Below are 19219 nucleotides of genomic sequence, written 5' to 3'. Positions count from 1 at the left end.
GTGCGGCACTCCCTCTGTACTGACCTTCTGACAGTGTAGCTATGAGCTGCACTATGAGCTAGCTCCTATGCTGCTCTGTGGTGGGACAGTTCCTGGACCCATTATGTTCTGAGATAAGACAGAAGTGAAGTTGGACATTGAAATATGATGAGAGTATAAGAAGGGAATATATTTATACAATGTGGTGTTTGTATAAACACCAACACCACCGTTGGGACTGAGAAGCCAGTCTGTATCCTGCCTGTCTCTGTATCCTGTGGTTTCTCTCTGCAGCAACTGCTTGCAAAATATTAGAAAGTTTCCTCTTGTGAAACTTTCTGTTACTAATCCTGCTCATAATCAGATTTCTACATCTACAATTTTTCGAAACAGGACTGATAATAACTGCTTTTGTTTGATATTGATATTTCCGTGTTTCAGGGTGAGGTATGGTGGAGTGGCACAGGGTGGAGGTTAAACAACACACTTTCTCTGAACGTGATTCCCCCATATTCTCTGAAACTTTGTGTCTGAGGAAGAAAATAACCATCCCCTTAAGGAGAAGGTGCCCCTTTAAGAGAAGCTGCTCCACGATTGGATGGTATAAATAACACAAGCCCAATCCGTATGCTTTTTATTGAAGAGTCCTGTGTATTTGCATTGATGTGTTGAGGTGATGGGAGTTTGTTTAATGGGCTTAGGTTTGATCCCTTGCATCTGAGTGAGGAGAACATTTTGGACAGGATACTGTTACTGTTCAGCACTGACCTGGAGAGTACAGCACTGCAGGTGAGAAGAGTAAAGTACTCTCACAAAGTTGTCTACTTGCTTCCTAAGTTGCTGGCTCATTAGTAAAGGTGCAACATGTCTGCTGGATGCCTTCATTAGACAAGGTCACTGACCAGGGGCATAACCATAAAACCCTAGCTGACCTGCTGAAGGGTGTTATTAGGAAACACTTGTTTCCCAAGAATATAAATGGGAACTGCAACTCCCTTCCTCAGAGACTGAAGTCAGTTAAAAATGAATTCGGATTGATAGAGTTTTACAAAAGCAAAGTACTATAAAGCTAAAATACCAACAACATTGAATATACCTCAGGCAATGTCAGTTAATGTTTAAGAATGATTTTTTGATTTTCTTTTTGTTCAGTGCTTGTAAGTTTTTTTTTAGAGGATGATGGGTTGCTTGTTGCTGGGGGAGATAGTGGAAGCAGATACAATAATGACTTTCAAGGGGCGTCTGGACAAATACATGACTAGGATGAGAATGGAGGGATATAGTCCCCGGAAGGGTAGGGGGTATTAGTTAAGTCGGACAGCATGGTCGGTGCAGGCTTGGAGAGCCGAAGGGCCTGTTCCTGTGCTGTAATTTTCTTTGTTTAGTAAGGGGTATGGAGCCAAGTTTGCACAGTGCTGGCTTAGGATTGTTACTGAAGCAAAATGCTGGAACTCACTGTCTAACAGCACTATTATGGGAGCGCTTTTGCCATCTGGACTGCAGTGGTTCTAGAAAGCCTTTACTTTCCCAATATGTAATGAGGGATGGGCTTCTGATATGCATGATCTATTTTACCTACAGAGACTGTAGTCTGTCTTCAAACTGGTTTATTAACACTAAAGTTTCAGTGGTACATCCTGAGCATTTTTGAAGTCCTGGGGTTTACTGTGTTAAATTGTTCTGTCTGTTAAGGCAGTGTGTGATACGGATGCAAGTAAATTTAATATTGGGAAGTTTATTTTCCTAGGTTGATCCATAGGATGTGGGTGTCACTGGCTGGGCCAGCATTATTGCCTATTCCTAATTGCCCTTGGATTAAGTCCATTTCAGAGGGCATTTTAAGGGTCAACCATATTAAGACCATAAGACATAGGAGCGGAAGTAAGGCCATTCGGCCCATCGAGTCCACTCCACCATTCAATCATGGTTGATTTCAACTCCATTTACCCGCTCTCTCCCCATAGCCCTTAATTCCTCGAGAAATCAAGAATTTATCAATTTCTGTCTTGAAGACACTCAACGTCTCTGCCTCCACAGCCCTCTGTGGCAATGAATTCCACAGACCTACCACTCTCTGGCTGAAGAAATTTCTCCTCATCTCTGTTCTAAAGTGACTCCCTTTTATTCTAAGGCTGTGCCCCCGCGTCCTAGTCTCCCCTGCTAATGGAAACAACTTCCCTACGTCCATCCTATCTAAGCTGTTCATTATCTTGTAAGTTTCTATTAGATCTCCCCTCAACCTCCTAAACTCCAATGAATATAATCCCACGATAGAACATAGAACAGTACAGCACAGAACAGGCCCTTCGGCCCACGATGTTGTGCCGAGCTTTATCTGAAACCAAGATCAAGCTATCCCACTCCCTATCATCCTGGTATGCTCCATGTGCCTATCCAATAACCGCTTAAATGTTCCTAAAGTGTCTGACTCCACTATCACTGCAGGCAGTCCATTCCACACCCCAACCACTCTCTGCGTAAAGAACCTACCTCTGATATCCGTCCTGTATCTCCCACCACGAACCCTATAGTTATGCCCCCTTGTAATAGCTCCATCCACCCGAGGAAATAGTCTTTGAACGTTCACTCTATCTACCCCCTTCATCATTTTATACACCTCTATTAAGTCTCCCCTCAGCCTCCTCCGCTCCAGAGAGAACAGCCCTAGCTCCCTCAACCTTTCCTCATATGACCTACCCTCCAAACCAGGCAGCATCCTGGTAAATCTCCTCTGCACTCTTTCCAGCGCTTCCACATCCTTCTTATAGTGAGGTGACCAGAACTGCACACAATATTCCAAATGTGGTCTCACCAAGGTCCTGTACAGTTGCAGCATAACCCCACGGCTCTTAAACTCCAACCCCCTGTTAATCCTCAGACGTTCATCGTATGTCAGGCCTACCATTCCTGGGATCATCCGTGTGAATCTCCGCTGGACCCGCTCCAGTGCCAGTATGTCCTTCCTGAGGTGTAGAACATAGAACATAGAACATTACAGCGCAGAACAGGCCCTTCGGCCCACGATGTTGCACCGACCAGTTAAAAAAAAAACTGTGACCCTCCAACCTAAACCAATTTCTTTTCGTCCATGAACCTATCTACGGATCTCTTAAACGCCCCCAAACTAGGCGCATTTACTACTGATGCTGGCAGGGCATTCCAATCCCTCACCACCCTCTGGGTAAAGAACCTACCCCTGACATCGGTTCTATAACTACCCCCCCTCAATTTAAAGCCATGCCCCCTCGTGCTGGATATCTCCATCAGAGGAAAAAGGCTATCACTATCCACCCTATCTAAACCTCTAATCATCTTATATGTTTCAATAAGATCCCCTCTTAGCCGCCGCCTTTCCAGCGAAAACAATCCCAAATCCCTCAGCCTCTCCTCATAGGATCTCCCCTCCATACCAGGCAACATCCTGGTAAACCTCCTCTGCACCCTCTCCAAAGCCTCCACATCCTTCCTGTAATGTGGGGACCAGAACTGCACACAGTACTCCAAGTGCGGCCGCACCAGAGTTGTGTACAGTTGCAACATAACGCTACGACTCCTAAATTCAATCCCCCTACCAATAAACGCCAAGACACCATATGCCTTCTTAACAACCTTATCTACTTGATTCCCAACTTTCAGGGATCTATGCACACATACACCTAGATCCCTCTGCTCCTCCACACTATTCAAAGTCCTCCCGTTAGCCCTATACTCAACACATCTGTTATTCCTACCAAAGTGAATTACCTCACACTTCTCCGCATTAAACTCCATCCGCCACCTCTCGGCCCAACTTTGCAACCTGTCTAAGTCTTCCTGCAAACTACGACACCCTTCCTCACTGTCTACCACACCACCGACTTTGGTGTCATCAGCAAATTTGCTAATCCACCCAACTATACCCTCATCCAGATCATTAATAAATATTACAAACAGCAGTGGCCCCAAAACAGATCCCTGAGGTACACCACTTGTAACCGCACTCCATGATGAATATTTACTATCAACCACCACCCTCTGTTTCCTATCCGCTAGCCAATTCCTGATCCAATTTCCTAGATCACCCCCAATCCCATACATCTGCATTTTCTGCAGAAGCCTACCATGGTGAACCTTATCAAACGCCTTACTAAAATCCATATATACCACGTCCACTGCCTTGCCCCCATCCACCTCCTTGGTCACTTTCTCAAAAAACTCAATAAGGTTAGTAAGGCACGACCTACCTGCCACAAAACCATGCTGACTATCACCTATCAATTCATTACTCTCCAAATAACTATAAATCCTATCCCTTATAATTTTTTCCAACATCTTGCCGACAACAGAAGTGAGACTCACCGGTCTATAATTCCCGGGGAAGTCTCTGTTCCCCTTCTTAAACAATGGGACAACATTCGCTAACCTCCAATCTTCTGGTACTATACCAGAGGCCAACGACGACCTGAAGATCAGAGCCAGAGGCTCTGCAATCACTTCTCTTGCCTCCCAGAGAATCCTTGGATAAATCCCATCCGGACCAGGGGATTTATCTATTTTCAGACCCTCCAGAATATCCTGCACATCCTCCTTATCAACTGTAATACTGTCTATTCTACTCCCCTGCAACCCAGTGTCCTCCTCAGCTATATTCATGTCCCCTTGCGTGAACACCGAAGAGAAATATTGGTTCAATGCTTCACCAATCTCCTCCGGTTCCACACATAACTTCCCTCTGCCATCTATAACTGGCCCTAAACTTGCCCTAACCAACCTTCTGTTCTTGACATACCTATAGAACGCCTTAGGATTCTCTTTAACCCTATCCGCCAAAGTCTTCTCATGTCCCCTTTTAGCCCTTCTAAGCTCGCTCTTCAACTCCCTCTTAGCCAATCTAAAGCTTTCTAGTGCACTACCCGAGTGCTCACGTCTCATCCGAACATAAGCCTCCTTTTTCTTTTTAACCAACAAAGAAACTTTTTTGGTGCACCACGGTTCCCTAGCCCTACCAATTCCTCCTTGCCTGACAGGGACATACCTATCACAGACTCGCAGTAGCTGCTCCTTGAAAAAACTCCACATGTCGGACGTTCCCAGTCCCTGTAATCTCCTAGTCCAACCTATGTTTCCTAATTCTCTCCTAATAGCCTCATAATTACCCTTCCCCCAGCTAAAACCACTGGCCCGAGGTTCATGCCTATCCCTTTCCATCACTAAGGTGAACGTAACCGAATTGTGGTCACTATCACCAAAATGCACACCAACTTCCAAGTCTAGCACCTGGTCTGGCTCATTTCCCAGCACCAGATCCAATATAGCCTCACCTCTAGTTGGCCTGTCTACATACTGAGTCAAAAAACCTTCCTGCACGCTTTGAACAAAAACTGACCCCTCTAACGAGCTAGAGCTATAACAATTCCAGTCAATATTAGTCAAGTTAAAATCCCCCATAACAATTGCCCTATTACTTTCACTCCTAAGCAGGATTGACTCCGCAATCCTTTCCTCAACCTCTCTAGAACTTTTAGGAGGTCTATAAAAGACTCCCAACAGGGTGACCTCTCCTCTCCTATTTCTAATCTCCGCCCATACTACCTCAACAGATAAGTCCTCATCAAACCTCCTCTCTGACACTGTGATACAATCTCTGACCAATAATGCTACCCCCTCCCCCTCTTCTACCTCCTTCCCTACTTCGACTAAAACATTTGAACCCCGGGACCTGCAGCATCCATTCCTGCCCCTGCTCTATCCATGTCTCTGAAATAGCCACAACATCGAAGTCCCAGGTACTGATCCACGCTGCAAGTTCACCCACTTTATTGCGAATACTCCTGGCATTGAAGTATACACATTTTAAACCCTGCTCCACCCCACCTCTGCAATGCCGTGCATTGCAGTCCCCATCCATGCATCCCTCACTTTCAGCCCCACTACTCAGGATCCCTCCCCCCCCCCCCCCCGAATCAGGGGCCCAAAATTGCTCACAGTACTCCAAATGGGGCCTAACCAGTGCTTTATAAAGCCTCAGAAGTACATCCCTGCTTTTGTATTCCAAGCCTCTTGAGATAAATGACAACATTACATTTGCTTTCTTAATTACGGACTCAACCTGCAAGTTTACCTTTAGAGAATCCTGGACTAGGACTCCCAAGTCCCTTTGCACTTTAGCATTATGAATTTTGTCACCGTTTAGAAAATAGTCCATGCCTCTATTCTTTTTTCCAAAGTGCAAGACCTCGCACTTGCCCACGTTGAATTTCATCAGCCACTTCTTGGACCACTCTCCTAAACTGTCTAAATCTTTCTGCAGCCTCCCCACCTCCTCAATACTACCTGCCCCTCCACCTATCTTTGTATCATCGGCAAACTTGGCCAGAATGCCCCCAGTCCCGTCATCTAGATCGTTAATGTATAAAGAGAACAGCTGTGGCCCCAACACTGAACCCTGCGGGACACCACTTGTCACCGGTTGCCATTCTGAGAAAGAACCTTTTATCCCAACTCTCTGCCTTCTGTCTGACAGCCAATCGTCAATCCATGTTAGTACCTTGCCTCGAATACCATGGGCCCTTATTTTACTCAGCAGCCTCCCGTGAGGCACCTTGTCAAAGGCCTTTTGGAAGTCAAGATAGATAACATCCATTGGCTCTCCTTGGTCTAACCTATTTGTTATCTCTTCAAAGAACTCTAACAGGTTTGTCAGGCACGACCTCCCCTTACTAAATCCATGCTGACTTGTCCTAATCCGACCCTGCACTTCCAAGAATTTAGAAATCTCATCCTTAACGATGGATTCTAGAATTTTGCCAACAACTGAGGTTAGGCTAATTGGCCTATAATTTTCCATCTTTTTTCTTGTTCCCTTCTTGAACAGTGGGGTTACAACAGCGATTTTCCAATCCTCTGGGACTTTCCCTGACTCCAGTGACTTTTGAAAGATCATAACTAACGCCTCCACTATTTCTTCAGCTATCTCCTTTAGAACTCTAGGATGTAGCCCATCTGGGCCCGGAGATTTATCAATTTTCAGACCTTTTAGTTTCTCTAGCACTTTCTCCTTTGTGATGGCAACCATATTCAACTCTGCCCCCTGACTTTCCTGAATTGTTGGGATATTACTCGTGTCTTCTACTGTGAAGACTGACGCAAAGTACTTATTAAGTTCCTCAGCTATTTCCTTGTCTCCCATCACTAGATTACCAGCGTCATTTTGGAGCGGCCCAATGTCTACTTTTGCCTCCCGTTTGTTTTTAATGTATTTAAAGAAACTTTTACTATCATTCCTAATGTTACTGGCTCGCCTACCTTCATATTTGATCCTCTCCTTCCTTATTTCTCTCTTTGTTATCCTCTGTTTGTTTTTATAGCCTTCCCAATCTTCTGACTTCCCACTACTCTTTGCCACATTATAGGCTCTCTCTTTTGCCTTGATGCATTCCCTGACTTCCTTTGTCAGCCATGGCTGCCTAATCCCCCCTCTGATAACCTTTCTTTTGTTTGGGATGAACCTCTGCACTGTGTCCTCAATTACTCCCAGAAACTCCTGCCATTGCTGTTCTACTGTCTTTCCCACTAGGCTCTGCTTCCAGTCGATTTTTGTCAGTTCCTCCCTCATGCGCCTGTAATTACCTTTATTTAACTGTAGAACCTTCACATCTGATTCTGCCTTCCTTCTTTCAAATTGCAGACTGAATTCTACCATATTATGATCACTGCTTCCTAAGTGTTCCCTTACTTTAAGATCTTTTATCACGTCTGGCTCATTACATAACACTAAGTCCAGAATAGCCTGTTCCCTCGTGGGCTCCATCACAAGCTGTTCCAAAAAGCCATCCTGTAAACATTCAATGAATTCCCTTTCTTTGGGTCCACTGGCAACATTATTTACCCAGTCCACCTGCATATTGAAATCCCCCATGATCACTGTGACCTTGCCTTTCTGACATGCCCTTTCTATTTCGTGGTGCATTTTGTGCCCCTGGTCCTGACCACTGTCAGGAGGCCTGTACATAACTCCCATTATGGTTTTTTTGCCTTTGTGGTTCCTCAACTCTACCCACACAGACTCCACATCGTCTGACCCTATGTCGTTTAGTGCTATTGATTTAATTTCATTTCTAATTAACAAGGCAACCCCGCCCCCTCTACCCACCCCTCTGTCTTTTCGATAGGTTGTGAATCCCTGGATGTTTAACTGCCAGTCCTGAACCCCCTGCAACCACGTCTCTGTGATGCCTACCACATCATACCTGCCAGTCACAATCTGGGCCACAAGCTCATCTACCTTGTTCCGGACACTGCGGGCATTTAAATATAGCACCTTTAATTCCCTATTGACCGTCCCTTTTTGTTTTCGTAGTGTGGTGGACCTTGGTTTACTGAGCCTTTCCAGACACTGTCATATTTTGTGAGATGGGGACTATCGTAACCTCTCCTGAGCGCTGTCTTTTCGTGATTTTTTGTAATCCTAAGCAGCTACGCTTCCCACTGATTCCTTCACCTCTTGGTTCCCTGACTTTCCCTTCCCCCCCAATCTCTAGTTTATTGCTGTGGGTCTGGAGTCATAAGTAGGCCAGACTGGTGAAGGATGGCAGGTTTCCTTCCCTCAGTACAAAAGGAAGTACTCTGGCCCAGTACAGAGCCAGATGGGTTTTTATGACCATTGACTGGTTTTATGGTCTTCAGATTTTTTTTAAAAAATTGAATTCAAATGTTGCCATGGTGGGATTCAAACCCGGCTTTCTAGAGCATACCTTGGGTTTCTGGATTGCTAGTCCAGTGAAAACACCATTTTGCCACTACCTCCCCTGTAATCCCAGTGGTGGGTTGGGGATGTAAACTCTGGCTTTGTTTAGCAATCCATTGGATGCTGTTTGTGGGGAATATGTTGGAGCGCTGTGAAGCAGCAGTGCTTGCCACTGTGCCATCCCAAGGAAAGACTTGCATTTGTATAGCTGCATTCCATACCTGGGGGTGCTGGTCTCTAGCCGGCACACTCCCAATGTCCATTGCAGCTTATTAAGTAGCATTCTGAAGTAATTATTTTAGGATTTGTATTTAAGAAAGATGAGGGAAAACCATGGAATTCTGGAGCAGTCAGTGTAACACTGGCTGGTCAAAAAATGACTGGAGTCTAAGGTCGAGGATAGTAACTGATAAATCAGAATCCCTCCAGTGCAGATGTAGGCCATTTGGTCCATTGAGCCCTCACTGTTAACAATCCCACCCAGGCCTTGTCACGTCTGATGAACCTGTGGGAGGATATTTCTCTTGGATGTAACTTTTATCATGGGGATCTATGTTGGGGGTCATTAACTTTTTAACTATGTATTAATCAATGGAGAGTCTGAGAAACATGTTCAAAGTGCTCAGAATAGATTGAGTAAAAATCTAGCAGATGAATTGTTAATTTGAGCAAATGTAAGGTCCCAAAAAAAGCATGGACTTTACTACTTTTTAAAAATTGAGAAACCAGAAGGTGTGAAAGTTCAAACAGACTTGGGGCTCCATCTCACTGAGTCAGCAGTTGCTGGGCCAAAATCCTGGAATTCCTTGAGGACAGCCTCAAACGGGATCTTGGGTTCATGTCCCACTCGACATGGACACCGCTCGACAATCACCAGGCAGGAGTGTTCTCTTCCTGTGGGGGAGCACTTCAGCAGTCACAGACATTCAGCCTCTGATCTTCTGGTAAGCGTTCTCCAAGGCGACCTTCACGACAACGCAGAATTGCCGAGCAGAAACTGATAGCCAAGTTCCGCACACATGAGGACGGCCTCAACCGGGATCTTGGGTTCATGTCACACTATCTGTAACCCCCATGACTTGCCTGGGCTTGCAAAATCTCACTAACTGTCCTGTCTGGAGACAATACTCATCTCTTTAACCTGTGCTTAATCCTCTCTCCACTCTCATTGTCTGCACCTGGTAAGGACTTGATTACCTGTTAAGACACTCATCCAACCATTATCTTGTAATTGAGTCACCTGGACTCTCAACGTCAGCTCTTTTCTCTCCTTGCAGATGCTGCCAGACCTGTTGAGATTTTCCAGCATTTTCTCTTTTGGTCGTCTATATATGCTCTGGAGGAATTAGATTCACAAACACTCACCTGATGAAGGGGCAGCGCTCCAAAAGCTCATGCTCCCATATAAACTTGTTGGACTTTACCCTGGTGTTGTGAGCCTTCTTACTGTGCCCACCCAGGCCAACGCCGGCATCTCCACATCATCCCTCCCCAACGGCATTGTGGGTCAACTCATAACACATGGACTGCAGTGATTTAGGAAGGCAGCTCACCACACCTTCTCAAGGGCAACTAGGGATGGGCAATAAATACTGGCCAGGCAGCGACGCTGATGTCCCACGAATGAATAAAAAATGTTATGAAGTACTAACACTGGTCAGAAAGGTGAATGAAGTGCTTACCTTTAACTTGGACTAGAATACAGGGGAATAAAGTCATGTTTGAACTTCACAAAGCCCTGGCTGGACCACACATAGAGTATCATAGTTTACTGCATAAAAAGAGGCTATTTGACCCATTGTTTCTGTGATCAGTTTTGGGCACGGCACCTTGAGATATACTTCGAGCGGTAGATTTACTAAGAATGAAAGTTGGATTCTCAAAGAATTGAGGAGAGATTTCACAATAGGGTTATATTGCTGCAGTTTGGGGAATCTAGGACTTGAGGATATAGTTAGACCTTGCACCAATGAGATTAGGCAACATTCCTGCACTGTTTAGAAGTATTAACTTTTCCATAAATCACAGTTGATTAATTATTTACTTTCAAATCCTGGGATTGGTGGATTTTTGTGGGTGTAATGGAAATGGGATGAAGTATTTGGAGTTATGTGATCGTAATGAATGGTGCAACAGCCCCAAGGGACTGAATGGCCTCCTATTCATCTGTTGCAAATTTGAATGCATTTTTTGTCATGTGGGTGCAATCTATTGTTAGCCCTCTAGAGGATGCTGTTCCCATTTTAATATACAATAAATGAGGTTGGTAATTAATCTTGTTTGAGTTGTTTTGATAGGGAGGGTGGGTGATGTTAGTCTGAAAGTTACATAGAAATAGGAGCAGGAGGAAGTCATTTGGCCCTTCAAGCCTACTCTGCCATTCGTTATGATCATGGCTGATCATACAATTGATTCCACCCTCCCCCATACCCTTTTATCCCCCTTTGCCCCAGGTGCTATATCTAACTGCTTCTTGAAAACATACAATGTTTTGGCCTCGACTACTTTGTGGTAGTGAATTCCACAGGCTGACCACTCTCTCTGGATGAAGACATTTCTCCTCATCGCTGCCCTAAACAGTCTACCCTGTATCCTCAGACTGTGACCCCCACCATCAGAAATATCCTTCTTGCATCTACCTTGTCTGGTCCTGTTATAGGTTTCAGAGATTCCCCCCATATTCTTGATTCCAGTGAATCTAGTCCTAACCGACTCAATCTCCTCGCGTCTGTCCCACCATCCCAGGAATTAGTTTAGTAAACCTTCGCTGCACTCCCTCTAGAGCAAGAACATCTTTCCTTAGATAAGGAGACCAAAACTACACACACTATTTCAAGTGTGGCTGCACCAAGGCCCTGTATAATTGCATCAGACATCCCTGCTCCTGTACTCGAATCCTCTCGCTATGAAGGCCAATATACCATTTGCATTTTTTGTTTAACCATCTGCGCACTTGTCTTCAGTGACTGGTGTACAAGGACACTCGGGTCTTGTTACACATTCCCCTCTCCTAATTTATGGTAATTCAGATCAAAATTCCTGTTTTTTTTCTACCAAAGTGGATAACCTCACAATCCACATTCATTTGCCCACACACTCAGCCTGTCCAAATCACACTGAAGGGTCTCTGTATCCTCCTTGCAGCTCATCCTCCCACCCAGCTTTGTATCATCTGCAAACTTTGAATAGCTGGGGTCTCGGCACTGATCCCTGAGCTACCCCACACTTGGGACCAAACTCATCCTGTGGTGCATGTCTTTATCTCAACAATACTTATGTTTTCAAGGAAAACCAGCCACCTTTCCCCACATGATGTCCACTCCAGATTTGAGAAGCACACTCTTCACCCACTTACTTGTGGCCATGTTTGGGATGGGGTCATGGGTCGCAGTGAACTCCTTATGGGTGGAGCTTCCAGTGGTGACAAAGATCCTTCCTGAAGGTGAGTCCCAGAGAATGAACGGTAATTTATACTTATCTAACATTCCTGATGATTCAAAGTGCAATCAACAGGTGAATAACTTGGAGATGTATGAATTTAAAAGATTCCAGGTTTGATTTCTCAGGTTTCCTATGAGTTAGCTAACCGTGGCCTGAGTGGTGTAACTGTGGGTAAAAGTAAACTCTTCCACCATGCCCCTGCAGTTGAATAGCTCATTATTGTGATGTCTCATCCTGTCTGCTGCCTAGTCTTGTGTGTGAGGGATTTCCCATATTAGACTGGAAGGAATCATAACTTGGCAAAGAACCAATGCTTTTGCTTTAGCTGGGTTGGGGATAGGAATCTGAAACTAGGTGTACATTGACATTCCTTTGTCAATGCCAATGCAACATTGGGGTCTGGTTTTATTATTCTTCCGACTCCTCGGGTTGTTCACCACATCTCTGGGCATTACACAAGTCCCACTCCGTCTACAATGATACTCCAAGGCTATACTGTTGGAGGTGCTGTCATTCAGTAGAGACATTCAGTCTGCTTGCTTGGGTGAGCATTAGAGCCAGGAGAAGTTCTCTCCACTGTCCTGGTCGATATTTATTCCTTGGCCAACATCCCTAAAATCAGATTGTCTGATGGGGTTTTTTTTTCAGTCTGTTTAAGAACTTGCCATGAACAATTTGCACACTGCACTTCCCACATCATAACATCAGCTACCCATTGGTTAGCTGTGCAGTGCTTTGGGGAGACCTGAGGCTGTGAAAGTGCAATTGAAGTTCCGAAGCTGGAAGGTGCTGCGCTGACTGTCTCTATCTGTCTGTGTTACTGATTGCTGCCCTGGATCTCTCCTGATGTTAGTCCAGCCCCTTATCTTGAAATCTCACAGCACTGAAGAAGGCCATTTGGCCCATCGTGCCTGAGCTGCTTAGATCTAAACTAGCAAAAAGACCTGCAGTATTCCTGGGATAATGTTTCCTTGTGGAATGGGGAGGGCTAGGGAGAATTGTTATTTCGGACTTCTAACTATTTAATAATCTACTGTTTTTAAATTTTCCCCATTCTCTAGGGTGGAATCTGCCAGCCTATTTGACAGTACTGATCGCCTTATCAAATGTTGGCCCCTTATCTGTCACCCTCGCTCACAAGTTCTTCCCAGGCCTGCTGAATGACCGTTGTGTTATCTATGCCATCCAAGTACTGGGTGTAATCTCCTCAATTGCCTTAGCCCTCTCCTGGGATCGGACTGTACAGATTGGTGAGGAGCAGCACAGTGTTGCCTTCTTGACCCTGGCTTTTGTTCTGGCCTTTGTCTGCTGTACCTCCAATGTTACCTTGCTGCCCTTCATGTTCAGCCTCCCACCCAAGTACCTCAGGACCTTCTTTGTAGGTCAGGGTCTCAGTGCCTTCTTCCCATGCATGGCAGCACTGGCACAGGGGGTCGGCCAGCTGGAGTGCCGCAACAGCTCAAATGCCAATGGCTCCCACTCCCTTCAGCCACACTACCTTGAGGAGAACTTCACAGCTAGCACCTTCTTCTGGTTCCTGGGGGGACTAATGTTTGTCTCCATGTTGTCCTTCATTGGACTTGACCGAAAAGGCAACAGCAAGCAACGTGAACCCAGCAGTGCCAAGGAATCGTGCCACCTGACCACTGAGAGTGAGCAGGCCCTCAAACCACCAGCTCCATTTTGCACGAAACGTAACATCTACCTGCTGATCTTGCTGGCTGTCTCCAATGCCCTAACTAATGGGGTGCTGCCATCCATACAGACTTACTCGTGCCTGCCCTATGGGAGCACCACCTTTCATCTGGCTGTGGTGCTTGGGAACCTCGCTAATCCATTGGCTTGCTTCATTGCCATGTTTGCACTCTGGAGGTGAGATCATTTTTTAGTTATAAGTTACTGTTGTATCTGTTTCCACCACTAATCCAGCTCTCTCTGCTGCATTTATTTAATATTGTAAATCTCTCATATTGGCTTTTTTGCCAGTTATCTGACTGTCTGGTTATTAATCTCCTACCAGTGAAAAGAATTTCTCATTAAGTCCATCTCAAATCTTCATTATTTTCCTTAGAGCAAAGAAGGCTAGCTCCAGCTCCAGTCTCCACATCCACTCTCTCATCCCTGGTATCTTTCTAGTAAATATCTGCAATTCAGCACCTTTATTTGGTTTATCTTTCATCTACTTTCCTGTCTGTCTTGTAGTATGAACCTAGTTGGGCCGAATGGTCTGTTTCTAGTGTGGGCTGTCTAAGTTTTTTGCACTGTGCAGTCTCTGCTCCAGTTTCCTCCCACAGTCTGAGATGGGCTGGTTAGGTGCATTGGCCATGCTAAATTCTTCCTCTATGTTCCTGAACAGGTGAGTGTGGCGATTAGGGGATTTTCACTAACTTCATTGCACTGTTAATGTAAGACTACTTGTGACTAATAAATAAATAAACTTTTTTACTGGGCTGTGGACTGTCAGCTGTTGCTTCACCTTATCTGTGACTGCAGAATCGCTGGTTCTATGTTCAACAATCTGAGCTCTGTTTTTGTTTTGTACAGATCCAGTGCTGGACTGGGAGCCCTGGCATTGCTAGGGTTGCTGTTTGGAGTCTACATTTTAACACTGGCAGCATTCAGTCCATGTCCCCCGCTGCTGGGGACGTCTATGGGAATTGCTTTGGTGGTAAGTACAGTGCAGCAGATAGATGGTACTATGGACCCCTGTTCATATCATTGCTTAAAACACTGGCAAAACTGGCTATTAAGCTGTGTGGCAGATACATCTTTCATCTGGTATTACATAGAATTTATAGGAATGAGCCACTTGACCCAATGTGTCCATGCTGGTATTGATGCTCCATGCAAGCATCCTCCTGTCCCCCCTATGTTGATAGGTTAAATATCATTCTATTCCTTTTTCCTTTCATGCATTGAAGAGGAACCTTGATTAAATGCACCCAGGCTATTTGCCTGCACTATTCCTTGTGTTTCTCCTCAATTCACTATTGGTTTATTGGTTTCTGGCTTTTACTCATGGCCCTCGGGTTCTCATCTGCCTGAAAGTTGAAGCATTTTCTCTACATCTGTGGAATTGTATCCCAATAAACCTGTTAAATTATAAAGCCATTTCTTTCAGCACATCCCAAAGTGCCTTGCAGCCAATGAGATGCTTTGGAAATATAGTCACTGCAGGAATTATGGCAGTCAATTTGCACACTCATTCCCTGAAGCAACAATGATGGGTGGCATAGTGGTTAGCACTGCTGCCTCACAGCGTTAGGGACCTGGGTTCGATTCCCGGCTCAGGTCACTGTCTGTGTCTGGAGTCTGTGTGTTCTCCCCATGTCTGCGTGGGTTTCTTCTGAGTGCTCCGGTTTCCTCCCACTTTCTGAAAGACTTGCTGGTTGGGTGCATTGGTTATATTAAATTCTCCCTCAGTGTACCCAAACAGACACCAGCGTGTGGCGACTAGGGGATTTTCACAGTAACTTCATTGCAGTGTTAATGTAAGCCAGCTTGTGACGGTAATAAACTTAAATTATCTGGCCATTCACATTTATTGTCCTGTTAGCAGAGGAATAAGCATTAGCCAGGTCACTGGGGGGTTGAGATGGGGCATGTTGTTGCATTTGGTACTGTCTATTGACTTGTGGCCATGGCATTGCCTCATTTATCCAGTTCTCTCTCTCTCGTAGGTGATTGCATGGATGCTGTTCACTGGGTTGTTCTCCTACCTGAAGGTGGTGATTGGCAGCATTCTCCATGAAGCGGGTCACTTGGCTCTGGTCTGGTGTGGCGCAACCATCCAACTGGGTTCACTGATTGGCGCCTTGGTCATGTTTCCACTGGTTAGCATCTACCAACTCTTCACATTTGCGCAGGCGTGTGTGGATACCTGTGGGCAGTGATGGTCAGAAAGACATTGCAATGGATTGAACCAACTCTGTCTCTGAATCGCAAAGACCAATTGCACTGACGGTGGAGCCTCTGGCACGTTCTCCTTGGAATGGAAAATCTGATGGTTAAACACTGTTGGAAAGAGCAATGTTTTTCCTATTCTGCATTTGGGCCTGGATGCCCCACAAACCCCTCCCCTAAAATGTTATATTCCAACCCTCTATCCTCCCAGGCTGTGTTCAGCACTGCTGTTTTATTCCAACCCCATCCTCAATCCACCTGTGAGTTAGCAGTCATTTGAAGACTGGCATTGGCTCTGTGGACATTGAGACAGGAAGGATTGAAGCCGATTGGCTCTTGCAAGCCTGCTTAAAGGGAGCTTGTCATTGTTTTTAAATGTAGACCTTGGGGTGGTATCACTTTGTTTTTTTCACTTTTCAATGTAAATGATTTATTTTAAACCATTAATACTGCTGGAGGAAGGTGCTTGATTCCGAGAAACCAGGGGAACAAAGTGATGTTCCACAACCAGGTACCTGCCCCCAGACCAGTAATAGACCACATGCTGCAGTATTAAAATGTCTGGCTTGAGGCCTTCCTGTGCTTGAGGTTAGCAGCACCTCAGCCAGTCGAGCTTCATTTCCCCAGAGCAAGGGGTTCCTGCTCACATCTGAGCATACTCCACTGGGGGGAATGGTAAGGGTGGTGATGGGTTTCCTGTAATGCATTCCAAAGTTCACTAATCTCATCTTCTAACACTTGGAAAGAGGGGAGGGTAGGTCTCCTACTCAGGAGGAAAGAGGCTGTGATGTAAGGAATGGAAGAAAGAAACCGTAACTTGAAGGCTCCGTGTTGCCTTTTCAGTGTGGATTATCTTTTTAATAAATAAATGTATTTCACTATTAAAATGCCATTTCTTCTGGTTTTGCTACAAATTGTATGCTTTCAGATGAGAAGTCAGTGGTTAGCACTGCTGCCTCACAGCACCAGGGACACAGATTCAATTCCGGCCTCGGGTCACTGTCTGTGTGGAGTCTGCACATTCTCTCCATATCTGCGTGGGTTTCCTCCAACATTCAAGATGTGCAGATTGGGTGCATTGGCCATGCTGAATTGCCCCTTAGTGTCAGGGGGACTGTCGAGGTGAATATGTGGAGCTATGGGGATCCTTGGTGGGATTATGGTGGCTGTAGGTTCGATGGGCTGAATAGAATCCCTGCAGTGCAGAAGGAGGCCATAAGCTGCCTGGATTCTTGATTCTGAAGCTATCCTCTGCTCCTATCTCCTTACTTGTGCAGATTAGAGGAAATGGGGCTCATACTTGGCTGTAATACCACCTTTGGGGTGGTTGTAGGAACATTGACAATAACTTGTTTTGGTGCAAAGCTTTTAATGTAAGAACAGTCCCCAGATGTTCCTCAGGAGCACTGTAATTTACCATGAGGTGACATTAAGACAGATGATCAAAATTTTGGTCAGAAATGGGTTTAACAAGGAGGCAAGCGGGGACAGTTAGGAAAGAAATTCCAGTGCTTCGGGCCATGGCAGTTGAAGGCATAGTCGTCACAGTGGAACAGTTAACATCAGAGCTGCTGGAAACTAGAAATCTGAGGATTGTGAATTTTAGAAGTAGAGAGGGAAAGATTTGAAAATAAAGATGGGAATTTTAACATTGTGTTGCTTAAGCAGGAGCTAATGTAGCTCAGCAAGCACAGGGCTGCTAGATAAAAGGGTCAAGAGAATGGATGTAGGGTCAAAACAACAATAGGCCCCAGTGCACCAGTCTTGGCATTCGTGGTGCTCTGCTTGTAGTCAGGATGTGAGTGCAAGGAATGGGTATTGATAGTTACTGTGAAGGCCATTGGTGGACAACCAACACCGGGCTGACTGTGGCTCATAGGACTTGGGACTACTGGCCCTTATGAAGACCCTCATTGCAATTGCACAGCCATGGCTGAGGGGAAAGTTCAGCCACCCATCATCCAGCAAGGGGTGGCCTTGGTATGTGATCTGCAAACTGAGGGGAAAGTCAATGACTGGAAACTGCATTTTTGCCTTGGTTACAGAGGGAGACCATTCTGTGGGAACTACCATTGATTGTTCAGTTGTATGAGTTCATGGTGAATGCAGCCTGCCTTGATATCTTTGATTAGAATGAGAAGAAGAAAGGCACGTCACTAATGAGCCAGCAGGGCCCCAGGAAGATCAGGTGCCAACAAAGTGTGGGCCAGATCCATGAAAATGTTTGGCATAACCGAGTGTCTACAGAACACACAGTTCATTCATGGAAATGAGAAATGAGCAAGAGACAGTGCTGCAGATGCCTTCACTTGTTATGTTGCTCAGATTTGCAACATTCTCTGTGAGGAACTTGTGGCGCATGTAATTGCAGGACATCCAATGTCAGTTACACTGAAGGTTACTGCCCCACTGAACGTTTTTACCTGCGTTCTTTCTGAGGCTCCACAGACCTCTGCAGAATCTCATTGTTGGTGACGTACAGGTACATGAGGGGAGTGACTGTTTCCTTCTTCAATGGAGACAATACATATCTTTTTAGCCTGTCTTGATGCTCTCTCCACTCCCATTGTTTTGTTTCTTAAAGACTGGATTAGCTGTAAGTATTCGCATTCCAACCATTATTCATGTAAATTGAGTCTGTGTCTTTATAAGTTCTGTTTGTGAACAGAATTCCCACTCACCTGAAGAAGGGGCTCAGAGCCTCGAAAGCTTGTGTGGCTTTTGCTACCAAATAAACCTGTTGGACTTTAACCTGGTGTTGTTAAACTTCTTACTGATCATAAAGGAAGCATAAGTCCCATTCAACCTGAATGCTGGGGTCATCTTTGTAGCCTAAGGGACATATGCCCTCTTTGGAATGTGCTTAGCACTCCACTCGCAAGTACCCTTTGCCTGTGTGGCCCAATGATCATCTCCAACACAAAAGCATCTCACCATATCCCCTTGAAATTCAATGGCAATAACATTGCAGAATCCCCCACTACCAGTATCCTGGGGTTGCCGTTGACCAGAAACTGAACTGTGGCTACAGATGCTGGGAATTCTTTGATGAGTAACTCACGTCCTGACCTCCCAATGCCTATTCACCATCTGCAAGGCGCAAGTCATGAGTGTGTTGAAATACTCTCCACTTGCCTGAATGCTCCAAAAATCCTCAAGCTTTACATCATC

General features: G+C 45.3%; 1 protein-coding gene across 1 annotated transcript; it reads left to right on the top strand.

The window, feature by feature from the left end:
• Window positions 1–579: 579 nt before the first annotated feature.
• On the top strand, window positions 580–18796 carry slc52a2 (solute carrier family 52 member 2). Its single transcript, XM_078230534.1, has 5 exons — window positions 580–768; window positions 11991–12146; window positions 13207–14017; window positions 14690–14813; window positions 15826–18796. The coding sequence occupies exons 2-5, from the start codon at window positions 12014–12016 to the stop codon at window positions 16036–16038; spliced, it is 1281 nt and encodes a 426-aa protein (XP_078086660.1). The 5' UTR covers window positions 580–768; window positions 11991–12013; the 3' UTR covers window positions 16039–18796.
• The last annotated feature ends 423 nt before the right edge of the window (window positions 18797–19219 follow it).

The sequence above is a fragment of the Mustelus asterias genome, chromosome 2 (genome assembly GCF_964213995.1).
Source record: "Mustelus asterias chromosome 2, sMusAst1.hap1.1, whole genome shotgun sequence".
Taxonomy (NCBI): Eukaryota; Metazoa; Chordata; class Chondrichthyes; order Carcharhiniformes; family Triakidae; genus Mustelus; species Mustelus asterias.
This window is presented reverse-complemented; position numbering and strand designations above follow the sequence as displayed.